This window comes from Phyllostomus hastatus, unplaced genomic scaffold (genome assembly GCF_019186645.2).
Source record: "Phyllostomus hastatus isolate PE091 unplaced genomic scaffold, TTU_PhHast_1.1 phas_contig_152, whole genome shotgun sequence".
In the NCBI taxonomy this organism is placed as follows: Eukaryota; Metazoa; Chordata; class Mammalia; order Chiroptera; family Phyllostomidae; genus Phyllostomus; species Phyllostomus hastatus.
This window is the reverse complement of record NW_025333622.1, coordinates 5,083,145-5,102,374: the sequence shown is the minus strand read 5'-3', so window position 1 is coordinate 5,102,374 and position 19,230 is coordinate 5,083,145. Positions and strand designations below refer to the sequence as shown.

Sequence of the window (19,230 nt, the reverse complement as noted above, 5' to 3'; positions counted from 1 at the left end):
GTTGGTGTATCCTTGTTAATTTAAAACTACATAAACAAGTAGAATACTTTTTTTTTACAAAGAATGTCTATCGTTTACCTCCTTTCACTTGCATTTAGAAGTGATTACTAGTCTTTCCCCTATTCTTATGTGCTTATATACATATATACATATATCCATAATCTATATGCACATCTGAGGTCTGGTAAAAGGCTAGCCATTGTTAATATAATAAGAGCTGTTTGCACAACATTGATGTAACCTGGCAGCCAAGGAGAGTGGACTAGAATGTGCATGCAATAACTTCACTGTACTAGTCAGTGGGGGCAGTAGACACTGTTGAGTGAGCATGTGTACTGTGGCCATTGCATTCACAATGACTGAGCGAGTAGAACAAATCTCCATCAAATTCTGCGTTAGGCTTGACCATTCATATACAGAAACTATATGGATGATTCAGAAGGCTTTCAGGGATGAGTGCAGTGCAAATAAAAGTGTGGCACAAATGCTTCAAAGGTGGTAGACAATATGTCAAAAGTGATCCACGTTCTGAGAGGCCTGCAACAAACAGAACACCTGAGAACGTTGAATATGTATGGGTTTGATGACTGACAGTGTGAGAACTAGAAGCTGGTCTGGGTATTCCAAAAACTATCGTGTCTGAGATTTTAACGCAGGATCTTGGCATGAAACATGTTGTGGCAAATTGCATTCCATGGCTTCAGCTACTGGAGCAGAGCAGAAGAAACATTGTGCTGCAGTTGCTAGTGACAATTCAAACTGTAACCAGTGAACCAGATTTCCTAAAAAAGGTCATGACCAGAGACAAATCTTGAGTCTATGGCTGTGATCTGGAAATGAAGGCCCAGTCATCCCAATGGAAATAGCCTGGTTCTCCATGCCTGAAGAAGGCATGGCAAAGTCACAGCAAGATCAAGACCATATTAACTGTGTTTTTTGATTGAGATGGTATTGTCCATCAATAGCACGGCCCTCCAGGCCAAAAACTGAGTACTACCTCAGTGTTCTTCATTGGATGAGAGATGCAATACGACAAAAATGGCCGCAGCTATGGGCAAGCAGTGATTGGCAGCATCGTAACAATACACCCACTAATGCATCATGTCTACCACGCCACATCTTGTGCAGTTTTTTAATGAAACATGAAATCGCCCAGGTGATTCAGCCTCCTTACAGCTCAGATTTCATGTCCTGTGACTTCTGGATTTTCCCAAAACTAAAATCACTTTTGAAACATAAGTGATTTCAGACCATCCATGAAATTCAGGAAAATACAACAGGGCAACTGATGGCAATTCCAACAAAAGATTTGCAGAGTGTTTTGAACAGTGGAAGAGACACTGGGAGAACCTGTGTGAGGTCCCAAGGTACCTACTTTGAAGGGGACTGAGGTGTCATTGTCCTATGTAGTGTTTCTTGTATCTTTTTCAATAAAGGTATCTTATTTTTCATATTACATGACTGGGTATTTCCTGAACCTTCCTCATGTACACCCACAATAAGTGATCCTCATTATTTGCAGATTCTGTACCTGTTAATTCACCTACTCACTGAATTTTACTTGTAACCCTGTAATTAGCACTTATGGCACTTCTATGAATATACACAGAGGGTGAAAAATTTCTCAGACCCACACTTTCCCAGATGACATCCAACAAGGTGAGGCAGTTTCAGCCTTCACATGGAGATGACCAGAGGATGGAGACAGTAGGGGCAGTGCAGTTTAGGGCAAGCTCTGGTTCTGGGGACAGTTGGACTAGGTTTAAATCCCAAGTCTGACACTTATTGGGGCAGCCTCAGTAAAGTAACTTGACACTCCTAAACCTTGTTTTCTCTTTTGTAAAACAAAGAAAATAGAATCTACCAGAACAAGTTGTTTCCAGGATTTAAGATTATAATCTGATATATGTGTGTTTAGATAGAAGTATAAATATCTATATTTGTATGTTTCCAGGATTTAAGATTATAATCTGATACATGTGTGTTTAGATAGAAGTATACTTAAATATCTATATTTGTATCTAAACTGTATTTTTCTTCTAAGAGCAATGGTTCAGTATTTATTAATTCATTGTGTTGACTTTATAGACTGTAACTACCATGGATGAGAATTGGTTATTTGTACTGTATGTCTGAAAGCTTGATAGAAATGCCAAATTCTGTGCCAAAGAATTATACCAATTTATATCTGAACAATCTTTGACTATTTTATATAGCTGTTTCAATTATCTTACCATAGTCCTGTTGCTACTTTGCATTAAAGCTCTCAGGTATGAGTTGTACCAGACATTACACATATGCTAAGTGCTTTATGACCATTTTATAATCCTTATAACCCTGTATGGTGGGTGCTGTTTCCCTTTGACCTCTGATAAACATATCGAAAGAGGTTTAATTTACCTGGTCCTAAGGTCACCACAGATAGAAATGACAAGAGGCAGGATGAAACCTAAATCTAGGGAACTCCAAAGCTCCTCTCCATTCTCTGGTATTGCACATGATGCTGCGCTGCCTCTCAGTGACTAAAAGTACACATAATCTCTCTGTCTCTCTCATAGCATCTAGCTTGATGTACTGGACTAGGCACAATAGACCAAAGACCCATTAATGCTGTTGACATTGGCAGTTCTAATCCTCAGTCTGCTGAGAGGGAATTTCTGAACCCCCATATTCCTTATCTCCTTTAGAGATAAGGTACCTATCATATTTCAAAGATTCTTAAGGCTCAAAATCAAACGAAAATTGCTCTGGAAATTCTAAAGCACTGTTAATGTAAGTGGTCATTACACTAAGTTCATCTCAATATAGCATTCCAGTGATTAAGAATCAGTTCTGTAAAAAATCATTAGCACTTTCTGCAAAGGTGAGGGAAGCTTTGAAAAGTACAATTCTGCTCTGCTTTCCAGAGGAAAAATGGGTTCTGCTGACTCTACTTCCATAAAAGGGTAAGGAAAATATTTCCCATCTCCACTTACAGAGGACCATTTCAAGACACCTTAGTAGACGATACTTAATCCCATTCATGAAAATGTTTGTTGCCCATTTTCTTAAACTATTGTATTACTTTTATTTTACCCTTCAATGGCTGCAACATGACCACCACATGGCACATTATACTGTTTAATTTAAAAAAGTATGTTTCTAGCAGATGGCAGGTAAAGCAAAAATACCATTTGCCCATTGGTTCTCATTATAAAATTAGGGACATGTTCACTCTGGAGAGGAAATCCATAAAATAAAGCCTCTGTGCTGTTTGTGTACTTACTTTTTCCACCTATGAGGACTTACTCACCACCTGTGTTATCCATCCCACCTAATGCATTAGTAATTATACATGTAGTGATGTACATGGAATAGCCAATGCTGCTGGGTAGCAGGGGCACTGGGCTGGCTTATGGTTGTAGTCCCTTGTCTAACAGTTCACTTACTTTCCTGCTATACTTTGAGTACTCAGCAGATTTTTCTGGCTCTAGAATTTTTCTGTGTAAAATAAGTTTCTTCCATGTAAAGTATTAACCTCACTCTATACCTCTCATATCTGGCAGATGCTTTTTCTCGTAGTCTGCTATGAAATTACCGTCCTGACAGAGGTAGCATATAGTAGTCACTGCCTAAAACATGTCAGCCACAAAATGATGTATTCTCCAGGCTTTTTCATAACTTTTCTCCTTATTCTCTAAAACAAATTCTTTGTCTTAAACTTAAGAGTGGAAAAAGCTGAACCTAATTTTTTTTTTGGCAGATCCTGATCAACTACAGGAAAAATTAAAAGATCTAGAGACACAGCTTAAAACCTCAGACCTAGAAAAGCAGCATTTGAAGGTATAAATATATATCTAATTATAGTATTATGTTTTGTGAAAACAGCTGTTGAAAATTATCACTTTGAGTTTGTATCATAAAAATTTCTAGGATTACATTTTATACTTATAGTTGACCTTAACACTACAAAGTTCATTATATTTAGCTGTGTTTAAAACTATTTATTATACAAGAGCTATCAAAAATTTTGAGACAAAATAAATAGTATTAAAAAGTAAATTTATTTTGTAATTGCCACAAATATAGAGCTCAGTTTTAGTATTAAGTTTTTGGTCACATTGTGAACAGTGTCTTTTATCTCCTTTTGAAATTCTTTTTAGGAATAGTTTCCTTCCCTTAAGAAAAAGATATTTACTATGCTTTATCTCTTTCTTTAAGAATCTGTAAACAGAACAAAAGAACATGAAAGTTAACTAGTGATCACTGGCTATTCTAAACTGGTCATTAAAGCTCAAACTGTCTCTTTACCAGATGCATTAACTCTTTAGCCAGGCAGAAGCCCTAGGGTTTCCCTGATCATAAATATATTTATATGAAGTTGATCATTAATTCATTACAAATTACATTATTTGTAAAGACAATATAAATGAAGCCTAAGCCAAAGAATCTTAACCAAAACCTTAATGCTGTGAATAGCCACATCTTTTTGCTGGTCTCACTATCTGAGAGTATGCTTTTGGAAAAAGATTAAATCCCCCTCTAGTTTAAGAGCTAATAAATTTTAGTCAAAGCCTAGAACCTAACAAATAATTTGAGTTAACAAGTTACCGTATTTTTTAGACTATAAGATGCCCCCCCCATTTTGTACATTATTCCTCCCCTATTTTGGGAGGAATAATGGCTGTTAATGCTGCTGTTGAGTTCTGTTTACATTTACATTGGTGAAATATTATGTTATTTATGGTTTTTTTCCCTATTTTCCTGCTCTAAAACCTAGGTACGTCTTATGGTCCAAAAATATGGTAGTTACTTATACTACACAATGAAACCTTATTAACAAAATCTTAAGAAAATACTTCTGTCTTTATAAGTATATTTGGGTATTCAGATTACTTTGGCTTTCATATTTATATCTCTTTAGTTCAAACCTAAAGAGTGTATTATATACCTATATATGGCTTTTAAAGATAAAATGTTTCTATCAGGAGGAAATAAAAAAGCTGAAGAAAGAACTACAAAATTTTGATCCTTCATTTTTTGAAGAAATTGAAGATCTGAAGTATAATTACAAAGAAGAAGTAAAGAAAAATATTCTTTTAGAAGAGAAGTTAAAAAAACTTTCTGAGCAATCTGGAATTCAACTGACTAGTCCTACTGCTGCTTCCGAACAGCTGGAAGACGAAGAAGAGGAAAGTCCTGTTAATTTCCCCCTTTATTAAGGGACAGCTATACCTGTAGTTTTAAATTATTCATTAATTTTGTAAGTTAAAATTCCATCTGGAAATCAAGCAAGTCTCTGACCTACATGATTTCCTGTCTAATACCATATACCTTTACCTAAATTTGAATTTTTAGTAAATAAAATTATATGGAATTTTTAACATTAGAAAAGTATGTATTTGAAGATTTTCAAACTGTTACAACTATGGAATAAGCAATGAGCTATGGTGAACATCTATACATTATGTTTTAAGTTTTTAAAGAATATGAGAGTAAACTTTAGCAATTTTAATGTTTAAAATTGAGGTTTTATATATACTTACCCATTTATATATGTGTTATGACACTTAAATTTTATGTATACCTATTTTATATATAGCTGGATATATAAGGCTGAGCTGTATGTTTTGTTAAATGTCTAGCAAAATTACATTAAATTCAGCATAAACTATTGAACTTTGAAAATAAGTGATCCAAATTTGTTGTTTTCATTAAATTACTATCCAGTTTCAAATAGGCAGAATCCAACCCTCTGTACAAGGTGGGGAAGCTTACTATTACTTAGAGTTTTAAGTACAGAAGTTAAAATTTACTTGCTGATTCCAAATAAGATTTTAAATAGATACTTCCATATGGAAAATTCTTTTCATCAAATGCTACAAGAGATATTGCTACTACAGACACTAAATGATAATTAGGAACCTTGACATATCTTTACCTTTTAAAAATGGCAGAATATTCAAGATTCACATATAACAATAAAGCTGGTTTTTAATTACATTTCCAGATTATACGTCAAGTATTATATCTTTGAGCCTACTAAATTTCTGATGGTCTATTTTTGAAAAATGATAAAATAAACACTTAGTATCAAAAGCATAGTCATGTTTGTCCAGGTTCATGTTCACAGTAACTGGTTTTGAATTCAAGTAAGTATCTGGAATTGGCCAGCATAAACCAAGATGATGGCGATGGACCTAAAAAAAGAAAAAAGGGTATTAGTTTTAGGCTGTATAATCTTCATTTGCTTAAAAATGTTTGAGTGCCTACCTATGCCAGGCACTATTTAAGGCTCCACTGTCCCTTACTCTTTATTTTTTCATAGCTGCTTCTTCTGACATAATACACAGCTGTTTATTGTCTGTCATCCCTATCAAATGTGAGCTTCATGAAGGTAGAGACACTGCTAAGTGGACTCTGTATTTCTAGCACCTGGAAACATGCCAGGAACGTAATCAAGGGCTCCAAAAATTTTAATAATGGAGTCTGCTGCTAATACAGAAGCTAGCTAATGGTGGGTGCGGGGACATTCTACCCAAAAGGAGTATCATGTGACAGAATGGGGTTTCTTTTTTCCCTCTAGTTATTTTTTATTTCTTTTTTTTTAAGATTTTATTTATTTATTTTTAGAGAGGGAAGGGAGGGAGAAAGAGAGAGAGAAAGAAACATCAATGTACGGTTGCTGGGGGCCGTGGCCTGCAACCCAGGCAAGTGCCCTGACTGGAAATTGAACCTGTCATGCTTTGGTTCGCAGCCTGTGCTCAATCCACTGAGCTACACCAGCCAGGGCCTCCCTCTAGTTATTTTAAGTATGGTTAGAACATACACATTGTGAATGTGCTTGGGAGATGGGGGTGGAGGCAGTTCCAGAAAGTTAAGGAGCCAGATCATGAAAAATCTTAGTCATTAAACAGTTTTATGCAGGGAAGTTAATATTCACATTCATTTATAAAGAATGGATAGAAAAGAGATAACACTGAAAGTTAACATTTAAGAGGGTGATGTAAAATTACTCACATGAATGTCTAAATTAGCAGCTACTTAGTTGGGGAGAAAGATGCAGTCAATAGATCAGAACCTTTAAGAACTGGTAATTGGAGGTATGAAGTAATGGAGAGCAGGGTTAAAAAATGGTATTTTAAGTTTTGGCTTTAATGAATTGTTGGAGTCAGGGGGTGGTTATAACTAGGTCTGGTTTTGAACATGACAAATTTCAAGAACCTGTGAGAAATCAAGTACGCAGACAGAAAAGGACATAAAATACAAAATAATTAATTCTGTATATGTTAACTGACCCTTGGCACTCTTTTAACGCAACAAATTCTATACCAAGTAAGTTTGGGAAATGCTGAGTTGAACACGATCAGAGTGCTGAATTAAACAGGACTAAATGCTATAATTATAGAACGTTTGAAAGAACACTAATGTGCAGCATGAATTTCCAAGAAAGGAATATGTAGTATGCAGGGTTTTTCAGATGCTTTCATCACTTTAATTCTGAAGCGCATCTACAAGAACTCATGACCCACAGAATAAGTACACTGGGAAACACTATCATATAAAAAAAAGACAACATGTGAGATGAACAAATAAATTTCTTTATCACACCATCGGAATTACTGCAATTTGTAGAGTATTTTAGTGCCACTCCTACTTTGTTTTAGGAACGTAAGAGGACATAATCACACAAGCTATTTTCTGCCATTACCTTGATTAAACAGCCATCATTGCAGTGCCACACTATTCCTTCAATTTTACCCTCTCTGCAACCTTCAAACCAGGACAACAGATCTTTGTACTTCAAGGTTGGTAAATTTCTTATTTGAAATGCTCCATGTGGTATAAGAAGATGTAATGGATGCTTCTTGCTTCCTAACCCTAAAGTGGTAAAATTTTGCCATTAGTCAAAGGTTTCAAGAATGAGAAAATCTACCTCTCAAAGTAAAAATTTAAAAAAAAACAACTGTTTAATTTAGTTGGTTTCTTTGCAGAGATACACAAGTATTCTCACTCAAAAACGGCACCACATCCCATTAAATCTAAATTCTACCTTTTCTACTCCATATCGGGGGTCCACAAACTGTGACCTATGGGCAAAATCCAGCCACATGTCTGTTTTGTAAATACTTTCAAAGGAACAGAGGCACATCTATTCATTTAAATATACTATCTATGGCCTGTCTTAGAGGTATCCATAAGACTAAGAGTTTTCCTGGCTTTTTACAAAAAAAAAGACCACCCCCTGCTCCTCTACACCATGAGCCACATTCACTATTATTCAATGTTTGCCAAACAGCCATGCCATATTTCTGCTAACTTGTCTAATTACTATCTTAGCTTCTTTCCACCTGTCAGTCTGCTTCTAATCTTTATATAGGATTTTGCCATTCAAGCTATAATGTTCTTAGGCCCATCTTCATCAATCTTGTCAATAGTGTACTCCACAGTGCCACTGGGACTGGTACGCAATTCATCATAGCTTGATATGCTTGCTATTCATTGCCAATTCTTTAGTCACTTTACACTTAGCAATTAATTAATCCTACACTAATTACCTAGCCGTAGAAAGCACATTATGATTTTCATTCAGCTCAGTTCACCGAAATTTTAAAAAGCATTGCAAAGTTACACCTGAGTTACACCTTTCTTACGTAGTTTTATAATGTTATTATAGGAAAGAAAAAGATTAAAAAAGAACATTATGGACTAATAAATTGATTAGGTAAATTTCTCCACAGACATAAAATTAATAGAAATAGCTATAAAGTGGCTATAGTCCTAGGCTTCTTAAGTCAAATTTATTTGTCATTTCTGTGTGTGTGAGGATGAACCTAGAAAGTTCTCTTTATAAATTAATTACTGTACTGAACAAACATTTACTCACCATATGGGTTTCCATTAACATTTGTTCCTATAAGCTCCAGTGTCTGTTCTAACAGATCAGACAGAGGCACTGCACTAATTTCCAAAAGACCAGGATCATCAGGATGCTGCTTCAGGACCAGGGCGATTTCAAAATCATAATTAACTACAGAGGAATGCCAACAATACTGTTTGTTGCTTTTTTCCACTGGTATCCAACCTATCATTTAAAGAAAAAACATGTTTGTTATTGCACTGTTTTTCTGTGCATTGAGATGAGCTAATTTTGATTTTTGTTGTAAATTTTCTCTATTTTCTGGATGTTTTATCACACAAAAAATACCACTTTCAAAGTCAGCAAAAGTAACAATTGTACTCTTTTTAATCAATCTTTTTTTAATTTTAAGGTTTCATTTTTTATTCTGTTGAAAAATTAACTTCATTATTTACTACAGAGCACCCAGTATTTTTACTAGAAAAATTCACCTTTTCAATAAGAATTGAGCACCATTCTAAAACTAAAATCCTTTTTTTTTTTTAAGTTTTAATTAAGTTCTCTCTCTCCCTCCTTTGCAGTTTTAGGGACAACAAACATGCAGTAACTGTTCCACGATTTATTGTATTCCCATATTTACTAAAAAATATTGATTCCACATTTATTGAATATTATTACTATTCTCATCTTAACTTCAGTTGTCAGAGTAGAGTTCCTCACTGTTCTATGACACGTATGCCATTGGGACCACCAATATGTCTGGCCACCACTACCCAGATTAATGGGAACACCCCCCTTCATTATTATCATAGTTCCATTAAAAACATTTAAATTTAGTTCTGCTATACCCCTGCCTAATAATCTTCAGCATACACTTCAAATTCCTTCAGATGGAATAGAAACCCTTTAAGACCTAAGCCCATTCCACATCTTGAGCCTCAATTTTTATAATCTCAAATGTCATACACCCAAATATTCCAGCCAGAATAAAGTGTTAAATAAAATATCCAAAACACTCCATGATCTCTCTACATGGGAGTTTGCCCAAGTTGACCTTCCCTCTTCGTTCCAGCTAACTTCCTGGTTCTCAAGCTTCAGTACAGATGTCACTCCCCTTAGAAGCCTCCTAAACACCACAGGTGGAACTACGAATTCTTCCTCTTTTCTCTGACGATACCCCATGTGCGTTTGCTTCTCATTCTTAAATCATACCATTATTGGTGGACTTCCTCTCATGTCTACAAGACCTTTGGGGATAAGGGTTCTGATCTTCATTTTGTATTACTAAGAGTACCTAAGAGTACTCTAAAAATTTTAGGTACTCAAGACAGGCCTGTAAACCTTCATCTGGGTTATCTTTTACCTGGCACATTTTTGCAAAAAATTTTGTCTTCTCCAGTAAAACTACTTGTGAGATACTTATTTTCACCTCCCTTAATTGAAATAGTCTTCTAGGATCCTTGGGGGGAAAAACAAAACAAAACAAAACAAAAAACCCCACACATTCTTATCCCCAATCTGAAAGGTAGAGGCTTCTTAAGATCTGACTTCAGAAAAGATGCTATTCCCACTCAACACTTTATTTTCAGACCATAGGTAGTAAACTGTCCATCTTAGAAGTGATTCTAAACCTAAGAGAAGAACATTATGGATATGAGCATCTTTGGTATAAACTGTTACTTAACATAAATCAGACTAAGAAATTTTGTGCCATACAGATAAATACTATGAAAAATCAAATTAAAATTCTGTAATCTCTGATCAAATGTGTCTTTTATTCTTTATACTAGTAAACACCAAACTGCATTTTAGAAGATTTCACAATACCAGGAATGTGTCCATTTTCATCAGGCATTGGATTTCCATTCAACTGTTCTATTTCCTTTGCCGGTATCCAGCACTCCGCAACAGGTTTGAAGTCTTCCTCAACATTCCAAAAAAATTCTAAAAGAGTTAGAGAATCTTTTATGTGGCAATACTTTAAAAACACATAAAACAATGAAAAAACTCAAAGTGGGAATAGCTAATAAACCGCATTATAACAGGTACCATATAGTTATTCTTTCTTCATTATCACCACAATGTGACTATCTATACTTCTCAGGGTCAGGACACTAACACCGTAAGTTTTCAATTCTGAACACACCAGCATTTGCAAATACAGGATAACCGTCTAACTAAAGTAGCTAATGTTCCCATGTATAGATTTATGATGTATTTTAAAGTACTATGAATGTAAATATATATAGATTACATACATATATGAATGAGCAGACTGTAATGAGTGTATAATCTACTTATATAATAGAGGCATTTTAATTTAATAATTAAAAATTATAATAACTGCCCTGGCTGGTGTAGCTCAGTGGATTGAGCGCGGGCTGCGAACCAAAGTGTCACAGGTTCTATTCCCAATCAGGACACATGCCTGAGTTGCAGGCCATGGCCCTCAGCAACCACACATTGATGTTTCTCTCTCTCTCTCTCTCTCTTTCTCCCTCCCTTCCCTCTCTAAAAATAAATAAAATCTTTTTAAAAAAATTATAATAACTGTTTGAGATTTGTGCCTGATTTATAAAATTACATGGTTGTCTCTTAGGCAGAAAAAATCAAAACATGTTACTCATTGTAATATATGTAGTAATTTGTAGGTTTTAATAAAATTGACTCACTACACAAAGAGGCACATAAATGTTAGGAAAACATTTTAGAATACTTTTCAATTCTTACATATAAAGTTATTTAATTCTAATTTTTTGCTTTTCCCAAAGTGCTTAAATTGTACAAAAGGATATAATGAATATTAACACCACACCAAGAAATAAATCACAAATTTCAGGTATTTTAATCATGAAAGGCTAAAGAAAACACCTACTAACCTTTTGAGTTTTGTTTTGAATGTAGAAAATTTTTAAATCTTTTCTCAGCTAGTTTGTTAGGTTTTCTATCTAGTCGAGCCCACAGATATGGCTGACCTAAGAAAATAATAAAAGAAAAGGAAAAATATTAAAAGGCAAACAATGAAATTTACTTTAAAACACATTCCAGAATAAATTTTTTCAATAAATAGTAGGGTCATCTTCTTCAAGAGAAGCAAGCCTAGAGGACAAAGTAAAATAAGTAGTCTAGAAGACGGCTTCTACCTAGTGGTATCTGCTATTATAAGACAAGTTTTGATTAAAGAATGATGGGGATGACATAAAAAGGCAATATGTAACCCTTTCACAAGACCATATTTTATTACAGGTGGCTGTTGTGAGAAACTGAAGTCACCTCTATACTAAATGGAAATATGACCAGGTAATTCACACCTTCCCTGAAACTTTTTAACTATGAGGGTTAAACTCAGATGATTTGGCATTATTAGGCTGAGCTGTTCTGCAAGGCTTGGACCCCTGGTCAAAGCATAAAACACTGATTAACAGTGACACTTTGTAATCACAGGCCTGAGAAGTTTCAGGGCAGTGTGCCTGCATTCATTAATGAGGGTGAGACTTCTGGAGGACTCTGCTGTTGAGGCTGGTTACTTAGCAGAAAGGTGCCTTTGTGACTAGCAAAATAAAGAAATCCCCAGCTAAGACTCTGTTGTAGATTCTGTGTTTCAAAGGTGTTCCAGGCATACATCAGGGGTTCCTGATTTGAGAGTGTGTGTCCTGTTAGGGCCTGGAGTGTAGAGTGTGGGGGGCAACAGGAGCTTTCACCTGACCTCTCCTGACCCTTTGTTGTGACACAGTTTTTGGCTGTGTTGTAAATCCTTCCTTTTAATACCTTTGCTATATTATGTATCCTTCACCTGTAATAAACTGTGGATATGTAAGCACTGTCATTGCTAAGTATTCTTTAGCAATCCAACCTTATTCAACTGCTACCATTATACATAATCAAACAAAATGATGCACACTGAAGTTTCTTAATGTAAATACAGAAGAACCTGATTAAAATTATAGTGTCATTTCTGGCTGAATGGACCTTTTGTTCTTTTTCTAGTAAACAAAAATTCATTTCACTTACCTCAAGACAGCTACTATCAAAAACAAGTAACAAGTACCAGTAAGAATGTAGAGAAATTAGAAACTTGTGTGCTGTTGGTAGGAATGTAAATGGTGCAGGATTTTATGGGAAACAATATGGAAGTTCCTCAAAAAACTAAAAATATAAGTATATGATTCAACAATTCTACTTCTGGTGTACCCCAAAGAACAAGAAAGCAGGGTCTGGAAAAGACCTTTTACAGCATGTTCGTAGTATTGTTCACAATAGCCAAAAGGTGGAAGCCGCCCAAGTGTGCACTGATGGATAAGCAGATAAAGAAGATGTGGTATGTACATACAATGGGATATTATTCAGCCTTAAAAAAGAAGGAAATTCTGACATATACTATAAAATATAGATGAACTCTGAGGACATTACGCTAAGTAAAATAAGCCAGTCACAGAAAGACATACACTGTATATGATTCCAGTATTTGTACTGGAGTTATCTAGAGTAGTCAAAATCATACAAAGTAGAAAGGTGGTTGCCAAAGGCTGGAGGGAGGGAAAATGGTGAGATGTTTAACAGGTTTTGTTTTTGGAAGATGAAAATAGTTCTAGTAACAGATGTTGGTAATAGCAGCACAACAAATGGACTGTACGTATTATCACTGAACTATACACTTAGAAGTGGTTCAGGTGGTACATTTTATGTATATTTTATCACAATTAAAAGTGAAAAAATGCATTTCAGAAGCGATTTCCTGATACCAGAAATATGTCCAATTTGTATTTAACTGTTCTATTTCTTTTGCTTGAACTGAGAGGTAATTTCACCATCCAAAAGAAATTAAAAGATTATTTCTCTTTTCAATGTATTATTTTCCTTAACATAGTAGACAATTTCTACTTCAGATTTTTACATTTTTTGAAAGTACTTTAAAATAAAATAAATTACAGACACTGGCAATAGTAATGAAAACATGGAATCAGCACTAGGATCAGCTTTAGAGTCAGACAAACCTAGGTTCTATTACCAGTTCAGCCATTCATTAATTATATGGTTTGGGACAAATTATTTAAGTCCTCTGAGCCTCAGTTTCCGTATGTGTGAAATAGAGAGCTTATTATACAAATTAGAGATAACGTACAATGCAATTATCATATTATATGACCCTTAATGGGTATTAAGTAATGAACAGCATTTGTATTAGTTTTATTTTACCTTTGTAGGTAGTAACATAACAACATGTTCCATCCACTTTTTCTGTTGGAATTGCACTGTATATATCTGCATCTAATGCCTTGTGACTTACAGTTTCAGTTGCCAAAACTTTAAATGGCTTAAAAAAGAGAGAGAGAGAAAAACTTGTTTAACAAAGATACCATCTATGTATGCCCTTGCACACATTCTCACCTGGGACATTCTTGATTTCACTAGCTCTAAGGGCCAATCTTCTGTTTACCCTTTAAGACCATTTAAAAATATTGTCCATGAAGTTTTCAGGAATCATTCCCTGCTTTCCATGCTATCACAGCAATACCTGTTTTTCCACAGATTATTGATTTTTCACGTTCCTTTATCCGCCATAATGAGCTCAACACCAGGAACCATGTCCTATGCAGCGCTGCTCTCCTACCATAGGTGTTTAGTGTGTTCACTCACTCACTTGACAATTATTTGCTAAATGCCTCCTGAAGGTTAAGCATTGTTCTTGGCCTGGGAAATATAGAGATGAACAAAAAGTACCTATCTTTCGTGAAACTTTTTTTTAACAAGGGAGACAACAAAAACAAAATGCGTAACACAATGTTAGGTCTAAAAAGTACTAAGGAGAAAAACAAGCAGGTCCCTTTCAGCTTTCTGAGGAATAAAGTGCATGTTTAAGTTATGATTTTTACACTGTCAGGAAGACAAGCCAAAAGACTATCAATAATGGAGGAAAAGACCGTGTCTAGTGTTCCTATCAACTTTTCACGTGTAATGTATTTTCATTTCTGAGAAAGGCTTACGCTACTATTTTATAGTCTAAACTATTTGATCTAACATTCACCTCCATAATGTGAAAAAAAAAAAAAACACTGCCAAATACAAACATTACGCCTGGGTGCATAGGCTTAAGACTAATAAGCGGAAATACTATTTCAGAGTGGAGTAAACTTAGAAAATTAGCCTTACTCTGGTACTGATTCAATACTTTTAACATAAAACTGAATGGGGAATTTATTACTAATTTGTGACATCAGTATCTAAGGATATCAATTTAACCTATGGTGGCAGAACCAAGGTCTGGCTCATTAGTGTATGTTTAAATTTATCAGATCCTAGAGAGCAGATCACTGTGTCTGTGAAGCTCCTGATGAACACAAATATGCCTTGCATAATAAATTATCTACCGCTCTCTGCTATGGACATGTTCAAAGGACAACGTTAAGATAAAGAGCAGCACACAAAGTTCTCCTCCTCTACTGCCATTACAGACAAACCACAAAGAGAAAAACAAGGCATGTGTGTATAAAAACTAATAGTAAAGTGGTCCTCAAAAATTTATGGACAGGCAAAATCACTGAGATAACTAACATTTCAAAGAGAAGGTCTGATTCAAAAAATTAAAAATTCTGTAGGGGATCTACGTTGAGTAGATTGATTTGTAAAAATAGAGAGGCGGGATTGTTCCTGGTATGCTCACAGGATAAAACAGACTTTGCTAGAACAAGACTTCACTGTAGTGATGCCTGAGAGTAGACTGGGCCTGCTGAACAGGAAGCCTTTAATTATAGTAAGGATTTGTATGCTATGCTATAAGCCAGCAATTTCCAACCTTTTTCACTTCATGGCATACATAAACTAATTACTAAAATTATGTGGCACACCAAAAAGTATTTTTGCCAATCTGACAAAATAACCTGTATAATTTTGATTACTACAAAAAAATAAAATAACAGTAATTACCTATTCTTTTTGCTCCAAAGTGACCTTTAAAAATCAGGTGCTTATACTTGTATATAAGGATTTCTGGTACCAAGAATTAACCAATCAGATGCAACCTTATTATGGGACATGACCAATGAGATGCAATTCTATTATATGACCTATATATTTATGGTTCAAGACAGGGCATTCACATCAGACGGCTATTATTGTGTTGGCTGTTGTCATTTGTTATCATTTCTTTTGTTCGACAATCTAAGGGAAAAGAGGCCAGTGCCCCTAACTGGACAGGTACTGCATGCTTTAAAACTTATTGCAGCACACAAGTTGAAAATCACTGCTATAAGCAATACTATAAGCTATTCTTAATGACAGATGGGCAAGAGAAAGGCTTATTTTTCCTGGTGGAGGGAACATTTACAAACTACACTCCTCATCCAACATACAAAGTTGAGAATCACAGCTAGAGTGAACCACTCTTCAGGATGATAGTGTTTCATACATTAGCTTCATCAGGGCTTGAAAAAATAAAAGCTTGACAACTACTACAGACATTTAGTAGTTACTGTTGTGTTTTAACTAAGAAAAAGTGTACTGACGGTCATTCTGGTGGCAAGAATGTTAAGGCAGTGTAATATGCAGGACCAGTAGAAAGGAGAATAGAAAGAGAAATTATACGTAAAAAAGCATCAAGGTAAATGGAAAACTGATATGAAATGACTCCAGGGTTCATTCTTCTATTCAACAAATATTTATCCGGAGCCCAAGTGTCTGGTCCTACAAACTGCCAAGAAGGCTGGTGAGAGTCATGTCAGGGGGCTGGAGGTCTATGTCAAATATACATGGTGGTTTTTATGATGAGTTGTTAACTGGGGGCTCTACTATAAAGGGCTTTGCTATACATTAAAGAATTATCCCGTCACAGGTTACTGATCTAATTCACCAGTATTTATACTAAGGGCCCTCTAGGTGTAAAACTCGGTGCCAAGAGAATAGAAAACCTTAGAATTACCGATATAAGAGTTCTAAGACCAAATTAGGCTAGTTAGAACATGTAAAGCAAGTCTTCCAAAAACTCCACTTTGTCCCCATCTTCTTCTTTTTTTTTTTTTTTTGTCACCATTCTCTTGAAAAGAAAGCTTGGATTGCGGTGATTATGTATATATAATACTTAAGGGGTTTTCCCCAAAAGCAGTAACCTACAAAGAAAGGAATATTATTTAAGATGTGGTTTTCAGTGTCCACGCGAACAAGTTTGAATCGCCTGACCAGAAAAATCCTCTTGTGGATTTCCTCCCTTGCAACTGAGAAGGTACAAGAACCTGAATGGAGCTCACGTCTATGAGACCTCTACCCTACCCCTCACCAGCGAAACCTGAAAAAAAACTACACAGCGGCTTCGACGCGCCCGCGCACCCTCGCCGGGTCAAAACGGAGCCAGCACCACAGAAGCCCACTCGACCACCCCGTTACCTGATGCTCCCTTTTGGTGGAGAGCTCCTCTTTCACTTCCGTCACAAACACACACGGTATTTTGCGCTGCACAGAGCCCAGGCGCTTCATGATGAGCAGGACAGGTAGAAGGGATGGAAAGCGGACTTCAGAACTCAGTCTGGTCCTGGCAGAGAGTGAAGTAAGCCGTCGCACGCTAGTCACGCAACTTTCACGCTCAGGCACCGCTCAGCGCTACGTTCTACCACACGGAGCGTGGGGCTGCGCAGTACGCCCAAAAGCGTACCTGGCCCCTCTGCCTTCTGGGAGTTGTAGTGCGGAAGCCGACACACCTCCCCAGGCTGTCCCGCGGACTTCTCCCTGGTTCTAATCACTTTGAAAAAACAAAGATCCGTTTCTGGGGTGTTGGTACTACATTCAACGAAGATGTCCATGATAATTAAATAACATCGTTATGAGTAACGAATTTTTTCTTTGGAGATTTAACACCATTTTCATGAAACTTATTGCCTGTTCTCTTTAATAAGTACCTAGGGACGCATTGTAGAAGTTTAGAAATATCCAGAAACATCTCAAGGAATGAAAACTGATTTCCCAGTAAGAACGTTAGGAAACGCTATAATTAAAACACCTGAGACAAAATAGTAACCATTTGGATTACCCTCATTGGGAACCGTGATACAGCCGAAATTGGTTCTGATTTTGAGTGAGTGCAAAGTTTAGCCTTAAACTAATCCAAAGCCACACAAATACGTATAACCAGGTTTCAATTTCAAGTTTTTTCACCGGAATCTCATTTATCTTAAATATGAGATCCAACAGAGTCCGAATGGCTTGAGTAGTTGCAGTCAACTGCAGAACTGAAACAGCTTTGACTATTAAAAGAATAGTGGAGGGTAGTGATAAGACAGTCAATGACTGAATAAAATTAAAATTTAAATATTTGGTAATAGCCTTTCTAGCTCATTGAACCTAGCAATCTCTCAGTGAGGGAGTTTTGACTACAGCCATTTTTTTATGTGCTTTGACGAGACGTGGTCTCATTTCTATAATTGTCTTATTTGCAAGTATTATGTTGTTCAGCATTTTCCTGACTTAGCCATTGGAAAAGTAAACAACTATGTCTCATTAGAGTATCTACATATAAGAGAGTTACCAAAGAATGAAACATCCCTAACAACAACTAGTTCAGTTTTTTGATTGCTAGATTCAGAGGGGAGGGAGGAAAGAAGAGATTTGTCATTTTAAAGTATTTGCTTTCTCTTCTGCTATCTTTGATTTTCTCATAGGAAAACACAACATGGCAAAAAAAAAAAATTAAGGGGGTTGGAGGAGGGCTTCACCTGATACTGGCTGCAAGATCTTGGGACCAGAACCTTCTTAGCATTTTATAGTCAAGAGCTAGTTACTTTTTTGTTCTTCCAAAGGGATTCTAAAAAGCAGCTTGTTTCATGAGCCTCAAGGGGACAACAATTAAGTAACCCTCACAACTATCAACTGCCATTTCCCAAACTGCCACAGAACCTTCTAGGTCTAACATTCTGTCATTGGGGGAAAAGGCTTATCTTAAAAAACATTCCGCTTGCTTTTTTGAATTTTAGCAGTAGGTGAACCATTCTTCAAAAAACCACTTTATTTCCAGGGCTTTTGTCCATTAGTGCAAAGGCAATGGCAGAAATAGAAGTCCAAGTCAGGAGAAAGGCAAAAGACAAATCCAGGGTTATAAACTAGACTTTTATATGGATGGGTAGTAGCCTGATCCTCATAAACCTGTACAGTCATCTATAGGTTTCTACCAGCCCCCACACTTAACATGGCGTTATTTGATTACACCCTGGAAGAGACTTTCTTCTCCGACTGATGTTTTAGTGTGCTAGCATGCACCTAAGATGAAAGACACAGTGTGGTGGCCAACACAAAATATTTAAAGAATTTTGGGGCCTGTCCCCATCTGCAGAGGCAAATTTTGTATCTCTATTACTAGGAATAAAAACTCACATGGTAAGGTCATAGTTTCCCCTGGAAGACAAGAATGA

General features: G+C 36.0%; 2 protein-coding genes across 7 annotated transcripts in view; one reads left to right on the top strand and one right to left on the bottom strand.

Moving 5' to 3' along the window:
- Positions 1-5,203, top strand: part of CEP290 (centrosomal protein 290) — a 97,075-nt gene extending 91,872 nt beyond the window's left edge. For all 6 annotated transcript variants that reach the window (XM_045830411.1, XM_045830412.1, XM_045830407.1 and 3 more), the window contains 2 exons: positions 3,743-3,822; positions 4,968-5,203. In XM_045830411.1, coding sequence (XP_045686367.1) covers positions 3,743-3,822; positions 4,968-5,201 — 314 coding nt within the window. In that variant the 3' untranslated portion in view covers positions 5,202-5,203. The remainder of the gene's footprint in view (positions 1-3,742; positions 3,823-4,967) is intronic.
- Positions 5,204-5,980: 777 nt separating this feature from the next.
- CUNH12orf29 (chromosome unknown C12orf29 homolog) lies at positions 5,981-17,409 on the bottom strand. The gene is made up of 7 exons (XM_045830413.1): positions 17,216-17,409; positions 14,036-14,153; positions 11,719-11,814; positions 10,667-10,783; positions 8,867-9,064; positions 7,691-7,860; positions 5,981-6,179 (listed from the first exon to the last, which is right to left on the bottom strand). The coding sequence occupies exons 1-7, from the start codon at positions 17,303-17,305 to the stop codon at positions 5,991-5,993; spliced, it is 978 nt and encodes a 325-aa protein (XP_045686369.1). The 5' UTR covers positions 17,306-17,409; the 3' UTR covers positions 5,981-5,990.
- Positions 17,410-19,230: the final 1,821 nt, after the last annotated feature.